Genomic DNA, 26535 nt, shown 5'->3' with positions numbered 1-26535 from the left:
CTGCCTTCGGCTCAGGTCATGGTCCCAGGGTCCTGGGATCGAGCCCCACATCGGGCTCCCTGCTCCGCGGGAGGCCTGCTTCTCCCTCTCCCACTCCACCTGCTTGTGTTCCCTCTCTTGCTGTGCCTCTCTCTGTCAAGTAAATAAAATCTTAAAAAAAAAAAAAGCCTTGAAAAACTTATGCACAAATATTCATAGCCACTCTATTCGCAATAGCCCAAGGTGGAAACAACCCCACTGGTGAATGCACGAACAAAATGGACTATTAGCCATCAAAAGGAATGAAGCACTAAGGCATCTACAACATGGATGGACCTTGAAATGATTATACGAAGTGAAGGAAGCCAGGCACCAAAGGTCACAAAGCCTAGGATTCTGCTTACGTGCAATGTCCTGACCAGACAAATCCACAGAGGCAGAAGGCGGACTGGTGGTGGCCAGGGGCGGGGGGAGGAGGGAGGGGTGTTCACCGGAGGTGACAGGAGCGCTCCGGATCCCGGCAGTGGTGATGGTGGAATCCCATGATGAGTGTAAGTTACCCAATAGCTTTATCTCTGGCTGATCGTGTGCAAACTGACTTGAACTACCCAGACACTTTGTCATCCCCAGGGTGTGTGAATTGGTATACAAAGTCCTGCTCAAGTTCTCTGGGAGAAGCACAGGTGGGTCTCATCTAGGCTGCGGTGTATTTTGCTCGGCACACTGCATGAAGCGAGTGACGCTGGCGGGGAGGGGGGTGAGGCTGTGTTGGGAACACGGGCCCGAGGCGACGCTTACCTTCAGCAACTTCCAAAGGGCCTTGGGATTTACGAAGCTCCTTTACTGTTTCCAAGAACTCTTTGCCGCCGGCCTTTTCCAAGGCCTTCCCTGCGGAGAACAAGGGAAGCCATTGCTGTTGTCCTTTCCAAAGTCATTAGCTACACTGTTCCACATAGTTTTAGTAGGCCAGAGAACCAACCCCTCAACCACACTGAGAAAGTAGGAATCACACTTCGCAGTGGGAATCCTGGTTGCCCGTGGTCACTGCTGGCCGGGGTCTCTAGGCTTCTGTCCCACAGGACTCGGATTCTAGCAAACTCTCTCTCTTTTAAGATTTTACTTATTTATTTTAGAGAGAGCTTGCTTGCATGCAAGTGGGCAAAGGGCAGAGGGAGAGGGAGAGAGAGAATCTCAAGCAGACACCTCACTGAGCTTGGAACCCGATGCAGGACTCGATCTCACAACCCTGAGATCATGGCCTGAGCTGAAATCAAGAGTCAGATGCTCAACCGACTGAGCCAATCAGGTGCCCCTCTGAGCTGAAATCAAGAGTCAGATGCTCAACCGACTGAGCCAATCAGGTGCCCCTCTAGCAAACTCTTTTAAGGGACCTTTGAGGGAGTGATGTGCTCATAAGCAGTCTCAAGACATGAATCCTAAAGGTGATTTTTACAAAATGGAAGTACAGTGGACACACGAGGTTACATGGGTTTCAGGCATACCACACAGTGCTCGGACAAGTCTACACGTTACGCTGTGCTCACCGCCAGGGGATCCACCGTCTTGGACCGTTCGGCGCCGTTATACCATTGCCTATGTTATTCCCTATGCTGTACTAAAGGTGAGTTTTAAAAAAAATTGGGGCTCCAGTGTTCTGATCTCTGGGTTCAGTCCCCCCACTGGGTTGGCTAAATTCAGTGTCTTGGTGATTTGAAGGCAGTGCCTTCTCACAGACCCTGCAGCCTGTCTCTTGTCACCAGGTCCTAAGCCTGGCCCCAAGCCCACGGTGACAGATGACTCGGCAGGAACCTCGGGGTGGAGAGCTCGGGAGGCTTACTCCAGCTCACCACCTGTGTGTGGTAAGGCTTGCAGTCAAAGGACAGACACAGGCCCAGGGCAGCCTGCAAGGGCGTTCCTGAAACTGGGCTGTGGTTTTCAACAGAAAAATGTAGATTTGAGAGGCTAAACTCTAAGGACCTTCCTGCTGGGAGATCCCTTGAGTCTCTGACGTTAGGACAATCCTCTACTCGATATTTCGGGGTCGTGTTTCCACAGAGGCCAAGAGGAACCCCCAAGGGATGGCAGGACACCAGCAGGAAGCCCACGTCCGCACACCGGGGCTCCTCTTGCCTCTGAGATGGCATATGGGCGCCGTGTCTACACTAGACGGCTGCCACTCTTGGGTGGGGGATGAGGCCTATCCCCCCACATGTTTTCATCTTCTAATGGATTTGGTGATCTGGTGTCTGGGGCCAGTCTCAGCTCTCTCTCTTCAGAGTTATTATGATGGTGGTTAATATTCGGTTGAGGGGCTTCCCTGGGGCTTCCCCACTCCCCACCGGGACACTCAAGCGTCTTTGGAGAGCCACAGGATGGCGTGCGGATTACTGTGCATCATGTCTATTCCAGCAGCCACCGTCCCCTGGGGTTGGGAAGGTGAGGGCATCTCTTCATGAATGTGCTTGGGGTTCAGTGACATCATTTGGAAATGCTCATCTCGGGCCTTCAAGTCTCCTTTCTGGCCCTCAGACTCCTGGCCGGTGCTGATCTGCTGGGTCACAGAAGCCCGGAGAAGGCCAGGAACCACAGCCGACAGCCCTGTTCACGCCGTGCAGCAGGGGAAGTAGGTGTAAGGGGCCAAGTGGGAGTGTGTGAAGGGCAAGGCGAGCCCACCCTCTTCCCTGAAGACTACCAAGAATAACGCAACCTGAAATGTTGATGAGGGGGACTTTCTCCCTGTGGGAGCATTCCAGTGAAAAAAGGAAGGAGGGCTGGAATTAGGATACGGCCCCCACCCCACGCCACCCCCAATGAACGGACAAGCCTAGACAAGGAGCGTCAGTGAGAGACAACCGGGCGTCACGTGCCTCCTGATGGAAGAACATTCCATCACCAAGACCAAATAGTCTTGCCAAAAAAATTTGAGCCTGAATCTCATTGAGACTCTAGATCCAACTACCGATTTATAAGAAAAACAGAGAAGAAACATGTTTAACGGCATCAGGAGGATGAAGTCAGTACAATCCAGACTTGGGAAACCCTACAGGACAAACGGCCCAGCTTCCTCAACAAAATAAATTGGAAAAAAAAAAAAAAAAAGACAGAGAAAGGAGGAAAAGATATGAAAGAGGAACCTATAGGTTATAAGAGACTGATCAACCAATTGCAATATGTGGACTTATTTGGATCCCGAATCAAGCACATTAAAAAAATAAGTTGATATTGGGCTCAGTTGGTTAAAGCGACTGCCTTCGGCTCAGGTCATGATCCTGGAGTCCCTGGATCGAGTCCCGCATTGGGCTCCCTGCTCAGTGGGGAGTCTGCTTCTCCCTCTGACCCTCCCCCCTCTCATGTGCTTGCGCTCTCTCATTCTCTCTCTCTCAAATAAATAAATAAAATCTTTAAAAAAAAATAAGTTGATATTAATGACATGATTGAAGTTTGAACGGTGACTGGTATTTGATGACATGATTTTTTCCAGTTGTGATAATGGTATTGTGATGTTGTCCAAAAGCTAGCCCTTATCATTCTGACACATCCACGGATTCGACGGTGTGAGGTCTGGGGGGCTGTGGGGTGGGTTGGCACCGAAGCAGCCTTGGTCGTGGGTTGATACTATGATAACAGAGGGGTAGGGTTTTGTCAGTCTCTGCTGCTATTTCTGTGTAAGCTCGAACTTTTCTTTAGTAACACATAAATCAAAGGGGCGCCTGGCTGGTGCAGTCGGTTAAGTGTCCGACTCTTGATTTCGGTTCAGGTCGCGATCTCGGAGTTGTGAGATTGAGCCCTGCATTGGGCTCTACACTCGGTGTGGAGTCGGCTTGGGATTCTCTCTCTCCCTCTCCCTCTCCCCACCCCTCAACGTGCATGGGCATGCTCTCTAAGTAAATAAATACAATCTTTTAAAAAAAAGAGTAAGTCAGGGCCTCATCTACAGGGAATGATTAGTTTGGGTGATGGTCGTAGAAAATGGAATCATGACGGGAGGGACCCCTTCTAAACAGCACAGCAACGGTAAAAAAGATGAGCATTTATCGAATGCTGGTGAGCTCAGCCCTGTGCTGGGCCTCATCTGTGTGTGACCCTGTTTACTCTTCACAGCACCCCTATAACACAGGCGTTATTGCTACCGTCACCTACAGGGGAGGGAACTGAGGTTCAGAGAGCTTAAGAAACCTGCCTAGAGTCACACAGCTAGGAGGTGATTTGTAAAATCCGGGACACAGACCCATCCTGACTCCAGAAGCCTTACTGCTGGGATCTGGGCCTGAGTTTTTGCTCCAGTACCTGTGTTCTTTCCACCCTATCATCCCGCTGCCATTTAAAAAAATAAAAAAATCATGATTACTTTCCTGATATAAAAATGCCAACTATAGAAATGATAAAGTAACACACTGCTACTCGTTTTTTTTTCGAGAAGCTAGGATACACGTCAAAACAGAGCTTAAGGCTAAGGCTACTGGTGGGGGGCATCTTTCCAGAGGGGAAGGGGGGTTCAGGGCAGGTGGTAGGACCGGGGCTGGGTCTGAAGAACGAAGAAGAAATTTTCACTGTTTCTGTGTGCAAGAGAAGTCCTGTTTCTCTGCATTGTGGTTCACCCGCCCTCACCCCCGAGGCTGTCCTGTCTCCTTTTCAGCAAAGAAAGTGGCCTCTGATGTCACAGGGGAAACCTGAGGCTGCCCAGAGTCTTGGGGTCCCCGGTGCTGCCCCCTGAGGCTGAGCTGCTACCATCTGCCTTAAATCCCGACCTCCGAAACAAGCCCGGAACCCCAGGGACAAAGCCCTTTCTTTCTTTGCTCACTTTACTTTTTCAATGCAAGTTTAAGGCACTTCTGTCTTAGAAAAAAAGGATAAGATGGTGACCATCCAATGTGCTATCATGTCTAGTGCCCTTGATAGCTTGCCCTCCCAGGTTCCTCCACCCAGCCCGGGGCAGCTCCCTCCACTACCCGTGAGGTAGGTGGCAGGGTCCCTCAGTAAAGTGACTCAATGGATAGCCTTACAGACAACTTCGTCCCGGTGTCCGTTTCCTTTTTACCAAAGGTGTTCTTAATTTTTAAGCTCAAAATAAATGTGGAGGTTCACCCAAAACACGTACAGCAATGTTTACAGCCACACTAATCATCGTGGCCCAAACTGGAAGCTATGCGAATGGTACCAGTGGTGGAATGGTGGGCACACTGCCGTATGTTCCCACGGTGGAATACTACACGGCCAAGAAGATGAACCAACTCCTGCCACGCTCGACAGTACGCGTGGATCTCACGGTACAAAGTTGGGCAAAAGACACAAAAGAAGACGCACTGCATGATTTCTTTTACATAAAATCCAAAGCAGAGGACAGCCATCTGTGCCGTGAGCAGACAGGACAGGGGCGACGCTTGGAGGGAATGGGGACTGGGACGGGGCAGGAAGGGGGAATTCTGGGGTGCCGGGGAGGTTCTGCCCCGTGATCAAGGTGCCCGTTACACAGCTCTGTTCACTTAGAGGAAAAGTCATCAAGGTGGGCACGAATGATCTGTTTTTATAGAGCACCTCAATACACATTTCAGAAATGTATGCAGATTAAAAAGAAAATTCGTTATTTTCTAGTAATGCTGTTCGGTGACATGCAGAGTGTGACACGGTCCCCCCAGCAGAGGGTATTTGGTCGACAATGACCCACTTCAGAAGGACTTGCCCAAGCAGTGGGTGATTCTCTGGCACCTCTACCCAAGTCTCAGGACCTTACCTATATCTTCCTTGAGGTCAATTTCGGCTGTGGTTGGGTGGACAATGCCCTCCACTCTCATGGAGCCAATATGGCTGATGTCACTCTGAGTCAGGGACAGCTGCGTCAGGAAGGAAAGATGGAGAGGGTGGGGAAGATCAGATTCAATGAAAAAAATCTTCACATTTTACCTCCCATTTGTTAATTCTCTCAGTTATTTATAGCGCATGTCCACACATAGGGCTGTGGCATTGAGTGACTGTCAAGTTTGCCAGGTGTTTGGTCTTCGGTGGGCTCTTCAGAGCTCAGCGGATTTGATTTTCACTGTGACTCGGGCCCTCCCCTCTTCTTCCTTTCCCTAGAGCTGCGCCTCCGTCTCCCAGGCCCTGGGCCCTTGGTGTGGGGTGACACACGGTCGGAGCTTCTCCTAGGAGGGAAGCCCGGGCTGGATCTCCACCCTCCCCTCAGCACCCCGCATTCTTCCTGGAGCAACCCAGACCTCTGGGGGCAGGGGCGTGCGGCCGATGGACCTTGCTCGAGACACGTCATGGGCCCTGGGATTCCGACCTGCCTACGTCGGGCCACCTTGCCTTTTGGGGACCACGTTCTTGGGGCTACACTTGTGAAATGCTGCCCTAGGTGCTCACAGCTGAGTGGAATGCAGAGCATTTTCCATAGCCTCCCCTGTGAGCACGACAGCCACGTTCCCCTAGGTAAGGGAGAGAAAGCTAATCGTCATGCAACTGTGGCCAGCCCCCAGAGGGGACCTCAATCCCACCTCTTTGTTTCCCTGTGTTCATCAGTGAAAAATGAGGAACCTGCTCCATGTACGCTCTTCCCTAACACGTTCTTCCCATTTGCTTCAGTAGGGGTGGGTCCTATTACCAGGCTGCAAACATTCCGCTACCCGAGATGAGACTCACTGACTGTTTTCCTGTGTGTATCTTACTTCAGCCCCGTTTGACATGGTAGATAAATAGTCTGTTCCGTAAACTTTATGCTAGTGGGAATGAATTATTTGCATGTCTGTCTGGGCTGCTGCAGACTATTCAAACGTATAGCCCTGTTTGTTTTCTTTCTGCAATCTAGAAAGGCAAGCAGACTGAATTATTGGCAAATAATTCATTTCTAACACCCGGGATGTTCAGGAAACATATATCTCTATTTTCTTTCTCTGATAAATCACATCGAACCATGTCAGGCTGGCCTCCCAGAGCTGTTTGAGAAAGTTAGTGAAGGATGTTTTGGGGGGGCCCAGGAATGAGTGGGGCATGGGGAGTTCCCGGCAATGATGCTATTCTTTTGCCTGACCAGGAAGGTTCTCTAACCTTACCTTTGTCTGACCGATGTCAGCATGAATACTTCTCGGCACTAAAGAGCTTGTTGACGCTCACAATGTAGACCCTGTCAAAGCTCTTTAGTCTAAATGTGAATAATTTAAGACCAGAGTGAAAGTCTTTTTAGGGGAGCAAGGGATGAAGGAAGCATGGTTGCTTGCAAACAGGAGGTTATAAAAGTGCAAAAGCATTTTTATGACAGCACATTACAGTGGTCTTTATTACCTTCTGCCCTAGAACAAGGCTCTTAGAAGACAGAATGGTGAATCCATCCCCTGGCCCATCTTCAGAGGTGGAATTTGAAGTTCCTTCTTTGTCGCTGTCCTTTGGTTTGGACTGTTGGTAGAAATCAGAAGGACAGATGGGAAATAACCCAGAAAAAGCCCCAAGTGGCATTATTAAGTTTTTCCTATGGCTACCACCACCTTGGATGTGAAAGGAAGTGGTTAGGTGTTACTGCTCTGCTGTTCTTGATGGAGGGAAGCAAGGGACAGCAATACGAGGGAGAAAAAAAGGGTGCCGCCCAAAAGAAAGAGTGTTAAAGAGTTTCACAGGTACCTATATTCCTCACTCAAACCTGGACACAGATATGTTATTCTTGTCCTCTGCAATGCCCGCAGCTTATGATGGCAAACATCAGAACCAAGCAGGGTCACTCCTAGCCCACTGTTCGACCCCCCTTCTCCCCAGGATCTCCCTGGGGCACAGAGGCAGTGGAGTGGACTCTTACAAATCTTTTGTGTTATCACGGAGGTCTGTGGAATGGAAATTTGACAACCCCTGAAGCAACGTTGTCCAGTAGAACTTTCTGCGATCGTGGAAATGTCTTATGCCTAGTGAGCACTTGAAATGTGGGTAATGCAACCAAGGAACTGAATTTTTAATCTGATTTAGTTTTAATGAATTCCAATTCAAAGAGCCACATGTGGCTAGTGGTTATAGTACGGGGCCGCATATGAAAGTCTTACCCTGCAAATGGCATCTCCGAGCTGTGGTTACCTAGCACATCAGGCTATCCACATCCCACTGGCTGGACCCAGGGGACTGTCTACAGGAGACACAAGTCTGGGAGACAGAGACGTTTTTGTGTGCGATGCTGAGCTCTAAAGAGAAATGAAGAGCTCCAGGCTATCATCTCTCACTTAAGATTTTGATGGGAGCAGGGGAAGCATCTGGCAATGTGAAGACCACCCACGCTTTGGGTTTGGAAACCTCTAGTAGACCCTGCTTGGTGGTTTAAGCTCTCGTCCCAGAGGCCCTTTGCCATTTTCTCCCAGCTGAGAGAGTCCCCAGCCCGTCAGCAATGCTCACTACACCCTCATCTTCTGATCGTTCAAACTTCTCCTGTTCTCTGAGAGTCCCTGGCTCACACAGGCAACCCAGGCTCACCTTTTTGGACGTCCGTGGCTTGGCAGCCTTGGATTTCTTGCCTCCCTTCTTGCCTGATGCCGCCTTTCTTCCCCTTTTCTCTGGGGGAGGGGAGAGGATAGTTTCTGACTTGCCTTTGGTCCCTCGCTTTTTGGCCAGCAGTTCGGGATGAATTCTGGGCAGGACACCTCCACTGGCGATGGTCACTCCTTTTAGCAGCTAGAAAGAGAAATGTGTGAACTCAGGCAGCAAAGAGCTTGCTGGTTCTGGATTTCATACAGTTCTAACTGATGGCAAAACAAGTGTTAAATCTGGTCTTTGCTCTCCCAGAGGTACTGCATGATGGGTGGTTTAATTGGCTTTCCTGTTTCACCAGTAGAGTGTGTCTCTGTAGGGAGCAAGGCGTCCCATGGTCTCGTACAGAAAGCAAAACGAGTAAGGCACGATGAAAGGATAGAGAGGCTGCAGCCAGGGATGTTGCTGGGGCTGTGGGATTCCAGACAGAACAGAGGCTACAGAGCTTCCCAGGTGGGGAGCACAGCTTGACAAAACTGGGTTCAAAGGTCCATGCTAGGGCTAGACCCAGTTAACAACAGACCAGTGGTCTCCACACTCTTGTGATCACGCATTCCATCAGTAAAGTATGTTTGGCCATGTGCGTCTCCATTAATGTTTATTTTGTACATAATCAACATGTGCTACTACATTAGTGAGGTGGGCACGTCCCGAAGCAGCTCAGGTGCTCCAAGTGTGGGCTGGTCCACGGACAGGCAGTTACTGTCCGGGGCAAGAGAAATACAGAAATGGCAAGGAAGAGTCCAGAAACTTGTAGAGCAAGCTGGCAGAGGTATTGTATATCTATTGGATCAAATAGCCAAGAATTGTGGCTTGTATGTATTTGTTTTTAAAATTTTTTCTGGCAATTAGTTTTTATTGTATTTTTGGAAATTACCAGTCCATGATGGACTGGAAATAAGAACTGATTCTTTACCACACACAATTTGAGAAGAAAGAGATTAGAATAAAAATTCTTATACCCTCCTCTTATATCCCCCCTACCCTGCGGGAGGCATTCACAACACTTGGGAATTAATTCTATGCTATGAAGAAGCTTCTCCTACCCTCATCAGAATAAATCATCAATAAAATTCGGGTGAAGAAACCGTGAATAACATCTCTGCACTGCACCTTCCCCAGCCACACAAAGAGCTCGCTTCTAGAGAGGAAAAGAAGGTCTAGCAAGACTCAGAGTAGATAGCAGGTCTATTCCAGAGGCAATTTTCTATCTGAATGATAGAGCTAGCAGAATTGGTTCTTCTCTTACACTATCTGAATAATTTTTTTTGTATTAATATGCTTGGGAATTGTAGCAGAATGATTCATAGCCAACCGGGTCCACATGCGGTCATGTGTCCGGCAAACCCATTCTGTGGCTGGTCGAGATGTTTCAGACAGACGTACCTGATTGAGTTCCTCGTCATTGGCCACTGCCAGCAGGATGTGTCTTGGAGCTATCCGGGCCTTCTTGTTGTCCCTTGCAGCATTCCCAGCCAGTTCTAGAATTTCCGCTGAAATCACAATGGGGAGTTAATAGGCAATCACAGCATGGGGTCTGCGCTTTCTAGAGCTTTTCTTTGGAAATGGTCTTTGAATGTAATCACATTGATTCGTTTGTGAGTTTTAATGCCGGGGCCTGGAAAGAAATCCAGAAAGCTGGAGAGAACTCAGGTTACAGACGAGGAGGATGGTTTAGCAAGACCGGGTCTATGATCCCGTGGCAGTCTTCTAGCAGCCCTCGACATTAATTCTCCCCCACCTTCCTTAGCGTTTGGACCTCTGAGTTTTTTGTTGAGCCCATCATCACAGGAGGAAAGGGTATTTCCCAACCTGCCTTATTGATAACTGTGGTCACGTGACTAGATTCTGGCCAATGAAAGGCAGGTGTCCTCCTCTACGACACTTCTGGGAAGTGTCCATCAGTGGCGGGACTGTGCCCTCCTTCCCTTTCTGCTGGCCGGCTGAGGACGTGATGGCTGGAATTCGGCCCAGAGGAAGAACAACAAGATAGAAGGAACTGGGGTCTCTCATGACGGTGGAGGCTCCTGACTGGCCTGTCCTTACTCCTGGACTGTCTGCTGTAAACTTCTTTTGTATGAGAGAGAAGCAAACTCTCCCGTGTAAGCCACAGTGAGCAGGAGTTCATGCTGACCAATACGGAGCCCTAACACAAGACCTGTGTCTCTTCCAGTCTTAGGAGAGCAGGGCCATCTCTGAAGAGAACAGTGATGTAGGCAGAGTCTGTCTTTGGTGCCCAATGGGACACCTTCCAGAATCTCCTTTTCCTCTTCACTTAATGCCCCAGGTCCCTCCTGTCCTAAAGGAAAGTGGATGGGAAGAACTAAATTGTGGGGTGAGGAAATGCTTAACCCGGAAAGTGCATTCGGAAGGAAGGAAGGGATTTGGGATTTGGGGGGTTTCCACATATCCCTCAGGATCTGACTTTAACAAATATGTCATTTGATAAACGTAAAAGGGCTGATAAAGAAGAATTTTCCTAAAACTATCTTACGTGTCATCAAAATTTTTAGTCAAAATTAAAAAAAAAATCTATAGAATTGGTTCATGCCATCTATTTGCTTTCCCCTCCTCCTCTGTCTCTTTCTTCCTCAATTTCAGAGGGATGTTCTGCTAATCAAATTTGTCCACCTTCAAAAGTATTAATGAGGCTTCCAAGAAAAATTCCTTCCCTTAGAAAGCTAGAGGCAATGTGCCCATGTGCTGTCTCACTGATAATGTGGTGGCAAAGTGTGTGTGTGTGTGTGTGTGTGTGTTGGGAGAATTTGCTGGTACAACGGCATAAATACCAAGCTCTAAAATTAACAGGCAATTCTGTGTGAGTCTTTACAATCAACCTAATTTCAAATAAATAGCACATGAAATTGCCATCACTCATAAAAATCTATGGCAATAAAAAAAACTGCATAAGTATGCCATATTAACTAAGCAAATGTGATTAACAAAAAATTAGAATAAAATATGCATTAGAGTTAAATATTTATATAGAATTTCCATAATGAAAAGTGCTAAATCACTGCAAATTCATTCTCACAATATCTTTTCCAGGTTATTAAGCAATGAATATCGTGTTTACCAACAATCCATTTATACGGTGGTCGTGTTTTTGGAATCAAAGGCTGGGGGACTGTAGTTTGAGAAGTATGAGCACATCTGTTGGGACAATGGGATAGAGTGTTTGAAATTCATGCCCTATTAGGTCATCTGGTTGGCTGCATTCAAGCTGCTGCCCAACCCTTTCTTTCCCTTACAAGAAGGGTACCCATCACAAAGAAATGTAGTTATAAAGCTTTCACTAATAGGCTGGCTTTTTCGACTCTAGGTTAAAACGTACAGCTCCCCATTGTGCACAATAAAAAAGAGTTGCCTGCACCTGCTCATCTTGGGGGCCCCACACCTGGGAGGAAGGAGCACTCCTCTCACCCTTTTTTCTAGATTGGATGGGGGTGTCAAGGAGCCTCCCACTTTTAAGCTTCTGAGCAACAGAATTTAATTTAGCACCTCGGACTACCACTTTCCTAGCCATGTCACCCGCACTTAGAGGACCTTAAGCGTCCTGCCAAGTTCCGCAAATTAGCTATCAGCATGAGAGGCTGGGCTAAATGGGAAGCCCTACAGACTTGGAGCCTTCAGGAAGTGCCTGAGGTCGGGTTATTTTCAGCTTGACAGACAGACAGATGCATGGACATTGGATTCACAGATGGACAGCCCGCCGGAATCCAAGGCAGCCTGGCCAGAGACTGAGGGAGTGATGTAGTGGGCAGTCCCGTGCGGGGCACACAGGCTCGGCTTGGCCAGCATGCCACTGGGCTCCCGTACTAGTCCTTCCCAAATCAGTTAGAGGAGAGAAAAACCTCGATTCTGTGCTCTAGCGCAAAAGCAGAGGTAGACTTTTGCTCTAGAAAGAGAAAAACTTCTTAATAATACACAGCTGAAAATCTAGACCAAGGACTTCCCTGTTGGATATTTGGTCTGACCATTCCTTGGGACAAGGACTTCATGGTTTAAATGTCTGAAATAGTATTAATTATTATTAATATTTTCAAGTGTTATTATGACCAATATATTCACACGAACTATAAATGTTTGTTACATTCTTGAGTGATTTTATTGATCTTGAGAACATAAGTATCCTTCTATTGGCAATCAGTAGGAAAAATGGATGTATATAGCACAAATTTGTTTTGCTGAAAATTTTGTGAGAAGATTATTATTCTGTTAAGTGGTGGAGACTTCCATGGAAGTCTATAGACTTCTATATTCTCGGAAGTCACACTTCCAGCAATAAGAACCATCTGAAATCCAGCTTAGAATCTGGTCGTAAAAAAAATGATTTCTGTAGCCAAAAGAGAACATGGTGGAAAGCTCATCATGCACATAATCTTGTAAGAGTTGGGTCCTCTCATTTTGTCCACAGTCTAAACCAACATTGGATACCCCAGCCCGCAGGAGATGGGCAATAGTGCAGTAACTGTCGGGCTGGGACAGAGGGCACAGAGTGGCCACACCTTCAAGACTGTCTCCTTCCTCAACCCCTTCTTCCTTGCCCATTTGCCCATGAGGTGATGGTGCCCCCAGGGGTCTGTCTGGGCCCCCTGGTCTGCCCAGGCCATGCAGTCTTCCAGGGAAACCCCATCCATTCACGGCTCTAGCTTCCCACATGCCCATGCCACCAGATCCGCACCTCCAGTCCTGATGTGACGTCACCTGGACAGCCTCCCTTGGGTGTTCCACAGGTAAATCGAACTCACCACGTCCCCAAATCCAAATCATTTCCTTGGGGGTGGCAGCTCTATCCACACACAGCTCCTCCCAGAGACCTGGGAATCCTTCCCTCCCCTTCCCCATCTCACCTCCTCTTGGCCTCACGAGTCACACACATTTGCCCCTCTTCTCCGCACCTGCTGCCATTACCTGAGTTGAGGCCCTCTTCTCTTTGAGCCCAGATAGTTGTCATGGCTGTCCAAATGGTTTCCCCGCCCCCATTTTTGTCTTCCTCCAGATCCATGCCAACAAGGCCACTGCTGGCCCATAGGCACCTCTGTACAAATTAGACGACCCTTCTGCCAGATACTTTACTTCCCTGATTTCGTTAGAATAACACCCTTTACTGCCATCTGCTGGCAGTGCTCATAATAAATATACAAATCTTGGAGGTCTATGAGTGGAGTGATACTCCCTTTGCTGCGCGTCCTTGCACAGTGTACAACCTGCACAACCGTACATGCGGCCCTGGATGCCAAAGTGATCTTTTCAAAACATAAATGTAATAAATGAAAATTAGTAGATAAAGAAATGCTTGCTGTTAAATGGAGAGACCCGATTGTCTGGAAATGATGTAAATGATGGGTTTCTATGTGACACAATGACTGAAGATGACCTGAAATTCAAGCTTTTTTAAAAACCTATTTGTCCTATCAATTAAAAATATGTTACAGAACGTTTCCTCATTACAAAAATGATTTAAATTATTCATTTTCAACATCTTACATTTATGTTATATCTACTGTTGGTAAATACAAAACTATTTTCCAGAATTGGGGGTTTGCTTTTTCAGTCCATCTTCCCTCACTTTTATTCGAGATGTGAACTGGACCAACACTTACAGATTGACAAACTGAAGTATGAATGTGATGTCCATTCTGGGAGGCTTGAGGCTGTCTCAGGTGGAAGGGATATTCTAGATGAGCAGTTTAGCATGCATCTGCCACCAGGTTGTACAACCTCCTCCCCCTTTCTTGGGACTAGAAACACTGCATGGCTCTAACATCGTGGTGATGTGTGAACCCGGGCCCTGTCTGGAGAGATCACACAAGGCAGACTGCTCTTTCTCCCCCAGAGTAGCTGAAAATTTGTGCGACTTTCTTTTTTAGCGAAGTAGCCCCCAGCCTCCTCTTACTGGCCATGCCTGTGACTCCAGGTCCCCTTTCCAAGGCACCGAGTGAGGAGAGAGGACCTTCAGAGCCCACAGTCATGAATCTGAGGGGAGACGTAAGCTGGCCACAGGAAATCACCCACACAGGCCCAGCGGGTCCCAGAACATCAGCTGTTTTATGAGGAGACAGTGAAGGTGATGCTCTGTGCGTGTAGGAGGGTGTCGGCCAGAGGCTGTTGTGCCTATATGGGCTCCTCTCCTTCTGGAAGCCAGAGGAGGGACCTACCCCCTTCAACCAGAACCTCCAGCCAGCTCCAGAGGCCCCAGGGTCCCCAATTCCCCAATGGGCCACTTGTCTCCAGCATCTCTAGCTTCTCTCCCTCTGCCAGGGATGCTGCACCCTTGTTGGTGCCAGGAACTCCTTCGGTAGTCTGGTGAGGCCTATGGACCGCTTCTCAGAATAAAGGGTTTTTTAAAATTGTGATAAAATATACAGAACATGAAATTTACCATTTCTAAGTGAATAACTCAGTGGCATCAATTACATTCCCAGTATTGTGCAACCGTCCCCACCATCCATCTCCAGCGCTTCCGCATCCTAAATGGAAGCTCCGTGCCCATTAACTATAATGCCCATCCCCCTCGGCCCCTACAACCGCCTCTCCATGCTCTGTCTCTATAAATTTCACTGCATCAAAGTGGAATCGTGTAAAATTTGTCTTGTTATGTCTGCGTATTTCGATCTCATTTTGCAGAAAGTCTTCAAGGCTCAGCCACATGGAGCAGGTTTCGGAACTTCCTTCCTTTTTAGGGCTGAGTAACATTCCATTGCATGGACAGACCACGTTTTGTTTACCATTCATCTGTTGATGGACACTTGGGTTGTTCCCATTGTTTGGCTACTGTGTATAATGCCGTATGAGTATTTGTGTATAAGTGTCTGTTTAAGTCTCTGATTTCAATTCTTTTGGGCGGGCATATACCCAGGAGTGGAATTGCTGGGTCATATGATAATTCCACGTTTAACTTTTTTTTTTAACTTAAGCATTTTATCTTTAATTCCAATATAGTTAACAGAGTGTAGTATTAGTTTCAGGTGTACAATATAGTGATTCAACACTTCCATACAACACCCGGTGCTCATCACAACAAGTGCACTCCTTAATCCCCATCACCTATTTCACCCATCCCCCCACCCACCTCCCTTCTGGTAACCATCAGTGTGTTCTCTGTAGTTAAGACTCTTATTCTTGGGGCGCCTGAGTGGCTCAGTCGTTAAGTGTCTGCCTTCGGCTCAGGTCATGGTCCCAGGGTCCTGGGATCAAGTCGGGCATTGGGCTCCCTGCTCAGCAGAAAGCCTGCTTCTTCCTCTTCCACTCCCCCTGCTTGTGTTCCTGCTCTCGCTTTGTCTGTCTCTGTCAAATAAATAAATAAAATCTTTTAAAAAAATAAAAAAAAGAGTGACTCTTGGCTTGTCTCTCTTTTTTTTCTTTTGTTCATTTGTTTTGTTTCCTAAATTCCACATATGAGTGAAATTATATGGTATTTGTCTTTCTCTGACTGACTTATTTGGCTTAGCATAATACTCTCTAGCTCCATCCACAACATTGCAAACAGCAAGATTTCATTCTTTTTGATGGCTGAGTACTATTCCCTTCTTCAACCATTCATCTATCAATAGATATCTTGGGTTGCTTCCATAATTTAGCTATTGTAAATGATGCTGCAATAAACATAGGGGTGCATGTATCCCTTTGAGTTCATGTTTTTGTATTTTTTTTGGTAAATACCCAGTAGTGCGATTGTTGGATTGTAGAGTAGTTCTTTTTTAATTTTTGAGGAATCTCCATACTAGTTTCCAGACTGGCTGCACGAGTTTGCATTCCCACCAACAGTGTACACGTGTTCCTTTTTCTCCATATCCTGGCCAACACCTGTTGTTTCTTGTGTTTTTGATTGTGAGGTGATATCTCATTGTGGTTTTGATTTATATCTCCCTGATGATGAGTGATGTTGAGCATATTTTCATGTGTCCGTTGGCCGTCTGAATGTCTTCTTTGGGGAAATGTCTACTCATGTCTTCTGTCCATTTTTAAATTGGATTATTCGTTTTTTGAGTGTTGAGTTGTATAAGTTTTTTAAAATATATTTTCTTTTTTTTTTTAGATTTTATTTATTTATTTGACAGAGAGAGACACAGCGAGAGAGGGAACACCAGCAGGGGGAGTGGGGGAGGGAGAAGCAGGCTTCCCGCTGAGCAGGGAGCCCGATGCGGGACTCGATCCCAGGACCTGGAATCATGACCTGAGCCGAAGGCAGAGACGCTCAACGACTGAGTCACCCAGGTGCCCCTAAAATATATTTTCGATACTAACCCTTTATCAGATATGTCATTTGCAAATATCTTCCCCCATTCAGTAGGTTCTCTTTTAGTTTTATTGATTGTTTCCTTTGCTGTGCAGAAGCTTTTATTTTATTTTAAAAGATTTATTTATTTTAGAAAGAGAGAGAGTGTGCACACAAGTGCACAGGGTGGGGGAGGGCTAGAGGGGAGGGAGAGAGAATCTCAAGCAGACTCCCGGAGGAGCATGGAGCCAACATGGGGCTCCATCTTGGGGCCCTGAGATCATGACCTGGTCCGAAATCAAGAGTCAGACACTCAACCGACTGATCTACCCAGGTGCCCCACGAGCTTTTTATTTTGATGTGGTCCCAATAGTTTAATTTTGCTTTTATTTTCCCTGCCTCAGGAGACATATCTAGAAAAATGTTGCTATGGCCAATTTTAGAGAAGTTATTGCCTGTGCTCTCTTCAAGGATTTTTATGGTTTCAGGTCTTACATTTAGGTCTTTAATCCATTTAAAGTTTATTTTTGGGTATGGTGTAAGAAGTGGACCAGTTACATTCTTTTGCAGGTAGCTGTCCAGTCCTCCCAACACTATTTGTTGAAGAGACCATCTTTTTTCCCCATTGGATATTCTTTCCTGCTTTGTCAAACATTGACCATATAATTCTGGGTTCATTTCTGGGTTTTCTACTCTGCTCCATTGATCTTTGTGTCTATTTTCCTGCCAGTCCCATGCTGTTTTGATGACTACAGTTTTGTAGTATAACTTGAAGTCTGGAATTGTGATGCCTCCAGTTTTGTTTTTCTTTTTCAAGATTGCTTTGACTATTCAGGGTCTTCTGTGGTTCCATACAAATTTTAGGGTTGTTTGCTCCAGTTCTGTGACAAATGCTGTTGGTATTTGACAGGGATTGCATAAAAGCTATAGATTGCTCTGGGTAGTATGGACATTTTAACAATACTTGTTCTTCCAATCCATTTCTTTTTGTTATCTTCAATTTCTTTCATCAATGTTTTATAGTTTTCAGAATACAGGTCTTTCACCTCTTTGGTTAGGTTTATTCCTAGGTACTTTATGATTTTTGGTGCAGTTGTAAATGGCATTGTTTTCTTAATTTCTCTTCCTGCTGCTTCATTATTAGTGTATAGAAATGCAACAGATTTCTGTACATTGATTTTGTATGCTGCGACCTTACTGAATTCATTTATCAGTTCTAGTAGTTTTTTTTGTGGGGTCTTTAGGGTTTTCTATATAGATGTCATGTTGTCTGCAAATAGTGCAAATAGTTTTACTTCTTCCAGACCAATTTGGATGCCCTTTATTTCTTTTTGTCGTCTGATTGCTATATCTAGGACTTCCACTACTATGTTGAATAAAAGTGGTGAGTGGACATACTTGCCTTATACCTGACCATAGAGGAAAACCTCTCAGTTTTTCCCCATTGAGTATGATGTTTGCTGTGGATTTTTCATATAAAGCTTTTTATTATAGTGAGGTATGTTCCCTCCAAACCGACTTCTTTGAGGGTTTTTATCATGAATGGATGTTATACTTTATCAAACGCTCCTTATGCATCTATTGAAATGGTCATATGGTTCTTATCCTTTCTCTTACTGATGCAATGTATCACACTGATTGATTTGTAAATATTGAACCACCCTTGCATCCTGGGAATAAATCCCACTTGATCATGGCGAATACAGTTTGCTAGTATTTTGTTAAAGAATTTTGCATCTATGTTCACCAGAGATATTGGCCTGTAGTTCTCTTTTTTTGTGGTGTCTTTATCTGGTTTTGGTGTCAGGGTAATGCTGGCCTCACAGAATGAATCTGGAAGTTTTCTTTCCTCTTATATTTTCTGGAATAGTTTGAGAAGAATAGTATTAACTCTTCCTTACATGTTTGGTAGAATTTGCCTGTGAAGCCGTCTGGTCCTGGACTTTGTTTGCTGGGAGTTTTTTCATTATTGCTTCAATTTCTTTGCTGGCAACTGTTCTGTTCCAACTTTCTATTTCTTCCTGCTTCAGTTTTGGAAGGTTATAGGTTTCTAGGAATTTATCCATTTCTTCTAGGTTGTCCAATTTGTTGGCATATAGTTTATTTTATTTTTAAAATTTATTTAACAGAGAGAGACAGCGAGAGAGGGAACACAAGCAACAGGCAGAGGGAGTCCCTGAGCAGGGACCCTGATGCGGGGCTTGATCCCAGGACCCTGGGATCATGACCTGAGCTGAAGGCAGACGCTTAACAACTGAGCCACCAAGGCGCCCCAACATATAGTTTTTGATAATACTCTCTTATAATCCTTTGTCTTTCTGTAGTGTTAGTTGGTATTTTTCCTCTCATTTGTGATTTTCTTTATGGGAGTCTTCTCTCTAGCTCTTTTTAAATGAGTCTGGCTAGAGGTTTATCAATTTTGTTGATCTTTTTGAAGAACCAGCTCCTGGTTTCATTGATCTGTTCTATAGTTTTTTTAGTTTCTCTGTCATTTATTTATGCTCTAATCTTTATTATTTCCTTCCTTCTGCTAGTTTTGGGTTTTGTTTGTTCTTCTTTTTCTAGTTCCTGTAGGTGTAAGGTTAGGCTGTTTATTTGAGATTTTTCTTGTTTCTTGCGTTAGGCCTGTATTGCTATGAACTTTTCTCTTAGGACCACTTTTGCTGCATCCCAAAGATTTTGAACAGTTGTGTTTTCATTTTCATTTGTTTCCATGTACTTGTTTATTTCTTCTTTGATTTCTTGGCTGAACTCTCTGTTTAACTTTTTGAGGAACCACACACTGTTTTCCACAGCAACTACACCAGTTTACCTTCCTACCAGCAATGCACAAGGGTTGAAATTCTCTACCTCCTCATCAACAATTGTAATTCTTTTAATAACCACCCTAATGAGTGTCAGGATAAACTTTTAAATGCATAAAATAAAATACATAGGATGACAAAGAAAACCAATGATACTGAAATGTAATTTCCAATGTATTAAAAAATCTGGAATATAGCAGTCTGTGTGCTTCTTTATTAACACATTAAGTAACAAGATCTAGTGGCAGGTCTAATAACTACTGTGATTTTGAAGTAAGAAATATAAATGATATTTCTATATATCTGTAACAAGGTGACTGTAATAAGAAAACATCAGTGATTTCAATTGGTCAAAAAGCCCCAGGTGTTGTTGACATGCCACTGTGGTTTATTGCCCACATTCATAAAGGAAGGAAATGCTGAAGTTCAGGTTTGGTTAGGGAAGCTGAAGATTGAATGTGAAGACCCCAGGCTCAAGCCTCTTCCATGTCACACCCTCTCCCACCTGCCACATCACCAGCTGTCAACCTCTCTCTTCCCCTCTTCTGAGCCAAACTCCCTAAAAGAGTCCCCACCCCCTTTGTCTCCTGTCCCATCCAGCTCCTCAACCCACTGCAGTTTGGCTTGGATCACCCACACCATCCCCATCAGGGTCACCATGACCTTGAGGTGGCTAGATCTGTTGTCCTGGTCTGGTTTTATTGGCATCCCTACTGATGGCTACCTTTCCTTGGTTTCCCAGACACTGACTCTCCTGTGAGCCATTCCTCCCTAACTCTGCTGCCCTCCTTAGCCTCCCTCGCCATGCTCCCCCCACTTGGCCCAGAAACCCGTGCAACGTGGGTGCTGCTCCAGCTGGTCCCAGGCTCCCCAGTCTTGTCGCCGCACTCTCTCTGGGTGGCCTCACTCGCTCAGCCGGCCTTTACTGCAGTCTGACCACGATGCCCCCATCTGTACTTCCAGACATGCGCAATAGGGCTTCACTCAATAACAGCACTAGCCCCAGGGGTGAGTTGCTACCATGTACCCCAAGCAATGCTAAGCCCCTTTTGTGCATTGTCTTATGTCGTCCTCACCATGACACTATGAGGGTAAAACGACACACCTCATAGTCCTCAGCTGATAAGTGGCAGAGCCAGAATTTGTCCTCCAGGGCACCTTGCAGAGACCCGAAACCTATGGGCCCCCCGCTGAGCCCCTCACCCTGCACCCTGTTTTGCCCCCATTGTTTCCTGCTTCAGCGACAGGTACCATTCTCATGGACCAACTACTTTCCTCTTCTCGTCCCCTTGGCCAGTCCTCTTAGAGTGGAGTCCCCATCTCCACTCCTCAACCCATAGCAGCTTGGCTTGAAGAAAGTAGCCAGCCCAAGCCTCAAAGATTCATGCCTTCTTTGATGCCCTTCCCCCCATCCAATCCATCACTGAGCAGAGCTGACTCTAGCCCCCCACTTATCTCTCCAATTTGTCCATTTCTTCTCATCATCCCCTCTGCATACCCCTGTCCTGGCCACTATCAATTCTCAGAAGTGACACAAAAACAGCCCCCAATGGTTTCCTGGATTCTGATCTTGCTTCCTACCAACCGTTCACCTAAAGCCCAAGTGATGTCTCCCAGATGCTCCCTCCTCCTTTCTATACCCATGTGTACATGTGTGTGCATAACATACACATTTTCATCACGGCCCTCAAGGATCCGCCTACCCATTACCCATCTCGTCTCTTACCCCCTCCCATTTCCCAGCTCTGCTCCAGGTAAGAACCTCCTCCAGGTTCTGGAAGGGACCACACACTTCCTCTAAACTTCGGGTCTTCACCCTCGTTTCTACCCCATCTGAAAATCTCCCCCTAGCTCAATCCCCCATCAGAATCTACTAATGCCTACTAATTCTCCACCCTGCCTGCCACCAAAATAATTTGGGGGAGCTTTAAAAAAAATCCTGATGCCTAAAACATACCCCCAGAATCTCTGGAGGTAAGCCTAGTCCTCAGGATTTTAAACCAATCAATGTAAGAAAAACCAGGGTTGCGAACCTGGTTTTGGTCCTAACAACTCTTACTTTACAAGAGGCAGCCCCCTGCACCCCACCTCACACACGCTTTCCAAAGCTCTCGTCACTTCCCTGCCCAGCATGCATGCCAACTTATTGTGCTGTGCTTAATGCTCCTCAGCCCAGCTGGTCAGCAAGCCCTGCCTTCCGAGGCAGGACCCAGTCTCTCTGTTTTCTTCTGCATCTTCAAGGCCTGATCCGAAGGAGAAGCTCAGTTAAGATTTGTGTCATGAATGTTGACGGTCATTTCAAGGGTGACAGGACGCTCTCATGCTTTGAACCTCCTTTCATAAACAAAATCAATTGATGGCCACCACCCCACCCCAAAAGTAACAACCCCCCCCTTTTACTTACTCAACAATGGCCTGCAATTCTACTAATGATGATTCATTCTTTTGGCTTAAAACTTTTTGTTTCAGTAAAATGAAGTACAGCCCCAAAATATAACACATTAATGGAGTTGGTCATTATCTTTGCCCTGAATGATTTCATCAGCTCTTAACAGAAGGGACAGCAGAAGAATGACCATTTATTGAGTGTATCCTATGCACCAGGCATTTTATATACGTTAGTTCATGAATGGAGTTAAATGAGTTAGGTCTGGAAACACCTGAAACTCAGAGAGGTTCAGGAATTAGCCCTAGGTAACAGAGCTGGTAAACCGATACACCAGATTTAAACTGACAGGAAGGGAAGGAAGGGACACAGAAAATAGGCCTGGGCTTCAGAGGACCCACCTCACCTCCTCCTCTTGGCCCAGGACCCTGCTGGCTGTTGGGACTGGCCCCGGGGACGCAGCGTTAACGGCAAAGGCCTCCTTCCAGGTGCTCATCCTCTCTCCTAGTTCATGTCCAACACATTGGCAAACCCTGTTGGCTTTGCCTTCACAATATACTGGTACTCTGACCGCCTCTCGGTACCTTCGCTGCCCACTCACTGGATCTCTGCAAGAGCCTTCTTGCTACTTACCCTGCTTCCACCCTGGTACCCTCTCCCCACAGGGTCACATCACTTCCACCTCCGCTAGAAACCCTCCAGAACTCCCACTGCAAGCTCTGCTCCCCCACCCGCCCATTCTCCTCGGGCCTCCTCTACAGGCCAAGCCCCTTCCTCGGCCCCAGCGTCCAGCCCACTGGTGCTCCTCCAAATCCCTGCACCCGCCTTCCCCCTGCCTGGAGCACCGGCCGCAGACACGCGCATGCCCACTCCCTGCCCCGCACCCAGCGGGGCCCCTGACTCGCTAGCGCAATTCACACACCCCGCTCGCCTCCCCATTCCCGAACATCTCTCTCTCCTTCCTGGCTTTGTTTGTCCCCTAGCTCTTGTCACCATCTGAGAACTACACACACTTCACTTATTTGTTTGCTGCTTCTCCTCCCCAGAATGCACCTGCTCGAGGGCAGGGATTCCTGGCTGTTTGGTCTGTGCTGTAGCCTCAGCATCGAGAGCACCGGGCATATAGGAAGTGTTCAACAAAAGATTGTTGAGTGAATGGAGAATGATGAGTAATCAATTTGAAAAATTGGTTCTACTTTGGGGGATATTATAAGTCTTTAAAGATGTGCTGGCTCCAAGTCCAGAGTGTGCCGTCGGGGCTTTAGTATGCATTGCTATGGGGTCCGGTGGCTCTAATCCGAGATAAATTAAAAATCATATCAGTGGTCTGATTCTAATACCGGGGAAGAGACTAAGGAATTGCTGTGTACACTGACATGTTGATGCTTAACAAGTATTTGTTAAATGAATGAACAGGAAAACATCAGCTTTTATCGGAACCATAGACTACAGAGATGCCAGTGATTCAAAAGGCCAAAGTTTGTTCTGTTATGCACCAAGTTTAGACCTTCACCGAGTGGGGGCAAGGGATATACTTAACTATTGTTTGAGTATACCAACATTATAATGGGGCAATGTAGTGTAGTGGAAGTATGCGGCTTAGGGTCCAACGTCCTCAGGGAACCCCCACTCCCTGCTTGGAGGCTATAGGATCTCTGGTTACTCCGTGTCTCCCAGTCTCACTGGGTGATATGCACCTAACAGGTAGTTTTAAAGCTTCGTTCACCTTTCCTTCTCTGAGCCGGCAGATTTTTCCATCAGATTCCCAGGTCCCATTCCAGACCTAGGGAATCAGACCACAGGGTGTGTATGTGGGGTGGAGGTTGCGAGGGGGGTGCAGCCAGGATCCTGTCTTTTAAACAAGCATCCTCAAGCGTTTAGGCTGTTGCTGCTACAAGCCTGGCTAGAGTCTCGCTCCTCCAAGCGGTCCCTGGACCAGCATCAGCATCTGCTGGGAGCGCATTAGAAAGGCCGGGTCTCAGGCCCCACTCCAGACCTTGTCAACAAGATCCCCGGGATGGTTGGCGCTTTGAAAACACTGCTCTCTCACACTTGATTGGACCAACTTACGGAGCCCTCCCCCCCTTCTCTCCAACCTCCTAAAGGGTGCCGGTGAAAAACTTTTAGCCCAGGGACAAGCCTTTCATTTCACAATAAGGGACAGGCTTAAGATGCCAAGGTCTGCCTGAGGAAGCTCCAGGGAGAGAAGGCTTCCACGGGTGGATCAAAGCAAACCTTTCATTGCTAACATTGCTTGGTGACAGATGGGGTACCAAGAGGGCAGAAAAGGATCGAGCATCAAAGAGCAGGAAGAGATTGCTCTTTAGGGAGAAGCAGGAGGGGAAGAGGGACCTGGGGCCAGAAACTGGGCCCAGCGTTGCCACACCCATGGGTGCTCATGCTGTGGCTACAGGGGGCTCGGTTTCTGGGGGAGATAGTTTGGGGAGGTTTGCTTTGCCCAGAGGACTGCCCAAGGGATTTAAACCTGGCACCTGGGGGATTTGTTAACCTTGGGCAGAGTCAAAGACATTGTTGCTTATGGCTAAAATGACCCGTCAAGGAACTAATCACACTTACTTATTCATATTTTTATTTTTATATATTTTATTTATAAATATTTTATATATTTTTATATCTTTTAAAAGCGTCCTTGAAATTTTGAAGTATGGTTTTTGTTTAACTGTGACAGACCAACAATAAGAAAGCTAAACGGTGGGGGGTTGCCTGGGTGGCTCAGTCAGTTAAGTGTCCAACTCTTGGTTTTGGCTCAGGTCACGATCTCATCGAGATCGAGCCCCGTGTCGGGCTCTGCGCTCAGCGGGGCGTCTGCTTGAGGCTTCTCTCTCTCCCTCTGCCCCTCCCCCCACTTGTGCACTCTCTCTCTTTATTTAGAGAAATAAATCTTAAAAAAAAAAAAAAAAAAAAAAAAGAAAGCTAGGGGCGCCTGGGAGGCTCAGTCGGTTAAGTGGCTGCCTTTGGCTCAGGTCATGATCCCAGGGTCCTGGGATCGAGCCCCGCATCGAGCTCCCTGCTCAGCGGGAAGCCTGCTTCTCCCTCTCCCTCTTCCTGCCACTATCCCTCTTCCCCTGCTTGTGTTCTCTTTTTCTATCAAAAAAAAGAAAGCTAAACAGGAAGTTACTCAAATATATAAAGACCACACACAGCAAAAATCTCATCTTAGTAAAAAAACAATGTTAACAACCAATATGGGAAATTATTTCTCATGGACCATTGTACGCAAAGGAGAGTGCAACTAGAACATTATGGGCTTCATGGACCTGGCTGGAGCTGGTTCTGATGTGGGGTCCACACTATTTACGGACAACAAGCCCTAGTTCCTATACACCAGGACACCCAACGCTCAATCAGGACCTCGAAGCAAAGTGAAGACCCCCTGTTACAAAATGAGTAGCACCCCGCATCCTCCACCCCCAATCTTCCCTGGAGTTTCTCTTCTGCGGGAACCTAGACTTTTACGGGCTGTGTTAGCCTAAAGCAAGACACACCTTTTCCATGGCTGGTCTAGAAAAGCCATTTGATGGTGCTTTCTCTTCTTTCCATGTTGATTACCTGTCATTATGCTCTCCCCTAAAGGCTGCAGAACGAATCTTAGCCAAGCAGGCAAGCGGAAACCCCATTAGCACCCCCAGGAGCCTCGAGCCAGCTGCTGAGGGAAGCGATCCTCCCTGTCCTGGGGTGGCAGGGGCGGGGAGCCGGGAGGGGTGACACGTTACCTGCCAGGTACTCGATGACTGCCGCCATGTAGACGGGAGCACCCACGCTGATCCGGTACTTGAAGGTCCCTTTCTTCAGGTAACGCATCAACCTCCCCACGGGGAAGATGACACCGGCCCTGGCTGAACGGGACAGCTTGGACATTTTCTTCTTCCCGCTCCGGCCCGACATCTTGCCTCAGTTTCCCTCTCAGCTTGCTGACACGGAGGCCTCCCGGCACTAACACGATGCTGAGAAGGAAAGAAGGCAGGGTGAGGAAGGTGGGTCGGCAAGCATTTGGGGAATGGTGATGGGGCACCAGGACACCGCGTGACACATTTGGTGGTCCTGGGGAGGCAGCTGAGACCTGGCTGTCACCACAGGCCACTGAGGGCTGGGAGCTGGGCATGGGGCCTTCACAGGGCATCGGCAGCCACCCTGCAAACATCTCCCCACCCTGCTGAGTCAGCCCGACCTCAAGGGGAGAGGCCAAAGAAAGTCACTAGAGAAAGGGGTCATGGTGCTGTTGTCTGCAGGACAATGGCCACAAAGATGCCCAGAACCCCTGCATATGGCAAAAGAGACTTTGAAGATATGATGAAGTCGAGGATCCTGAGATGGGGAGATTATCCTGGAGTATTTGGGCGGGCCCAGTATAACTGCAAAGGTTCTTTTAGGAGGGGGCAGGAGATGAGCGAGTAGGAAGAGGTGTAACAGGAGAAGCAATGGATTCTCCCCTCAGAGCCTCCAGAAGGAACCAGCCCTGCCAACTCCTTCACTTTAGCCCAGAGAACTTGATTTTCACCTTCCGACCTCCAGAACTGTCAGGTAATAAATTTGTATTGCTTTAACCCTTAAATTGGGGCTAATTTATTATAGCAGCAGCAAGAGAATGAATAGGATTCCTGACTTCAGAGGACTTAGCTAATAGTTAATAGGGC

At 47.0% G+C, this 26535-nt stretch overlaps 1 protein-coding gene across 1 annotated transcript in view; it reads right to left on the bottom strand.

Annotated features, from left to right (window-relative positions):
• LOC118019027 (core histone macro-H2A.2) overlaps positions 1-26535 on the bottom strand; it is a 49670-nt gene that overhangs the window by 4691 nt on the left and 18444 nt on the right. The window contains exons 2-7 of the mRNA XM_035017832.1: positions 25615-25845; positions 9856-9962; positions 8416-8613; positions 7252-7362; positions 5711-5810; positions 778-867 (exon numbers count right to left, since the gene is read on the bottom strand). Of these exons, the coding sequence (XP_034873723.1) occupies positions 778-867; positions 5711-5810; positions 7252-7362; positions 8416-8613; positions 9856-9962; positions 25615-25786 (778 nt within the window). The 5' untranslated portion in view covers positions 25787-25845. The remainder of the gene's footprint in view (positions 1-777; positions 868-5710; positions 5811-7251; positions 7363-8415; positions 8614-9855; positions 9963-25614; positions 25846-26535) is intronic.

This window comes from Mirounga leonina, unplaced genomic scaffold, assembly GCF_011800145.1.
Source record: "Mirounga leonina isolate KUSES-001 unplaced genomic scaffold, KU_Mleo_1.0 Mir_107, whole genome shotgun sequence".
Classification (NCBI taxonomy): domain Eukaryota; kingdom Metazoa; phylum Chordata; class Mammalia; order Carnivora; family Phocidae; genus Mirounga; species Mirounga leonina.
Note: the sequence above shows the minus strand (reverse complement) of the source record. Positions and strands in the feature narration are given on the sequence as shown.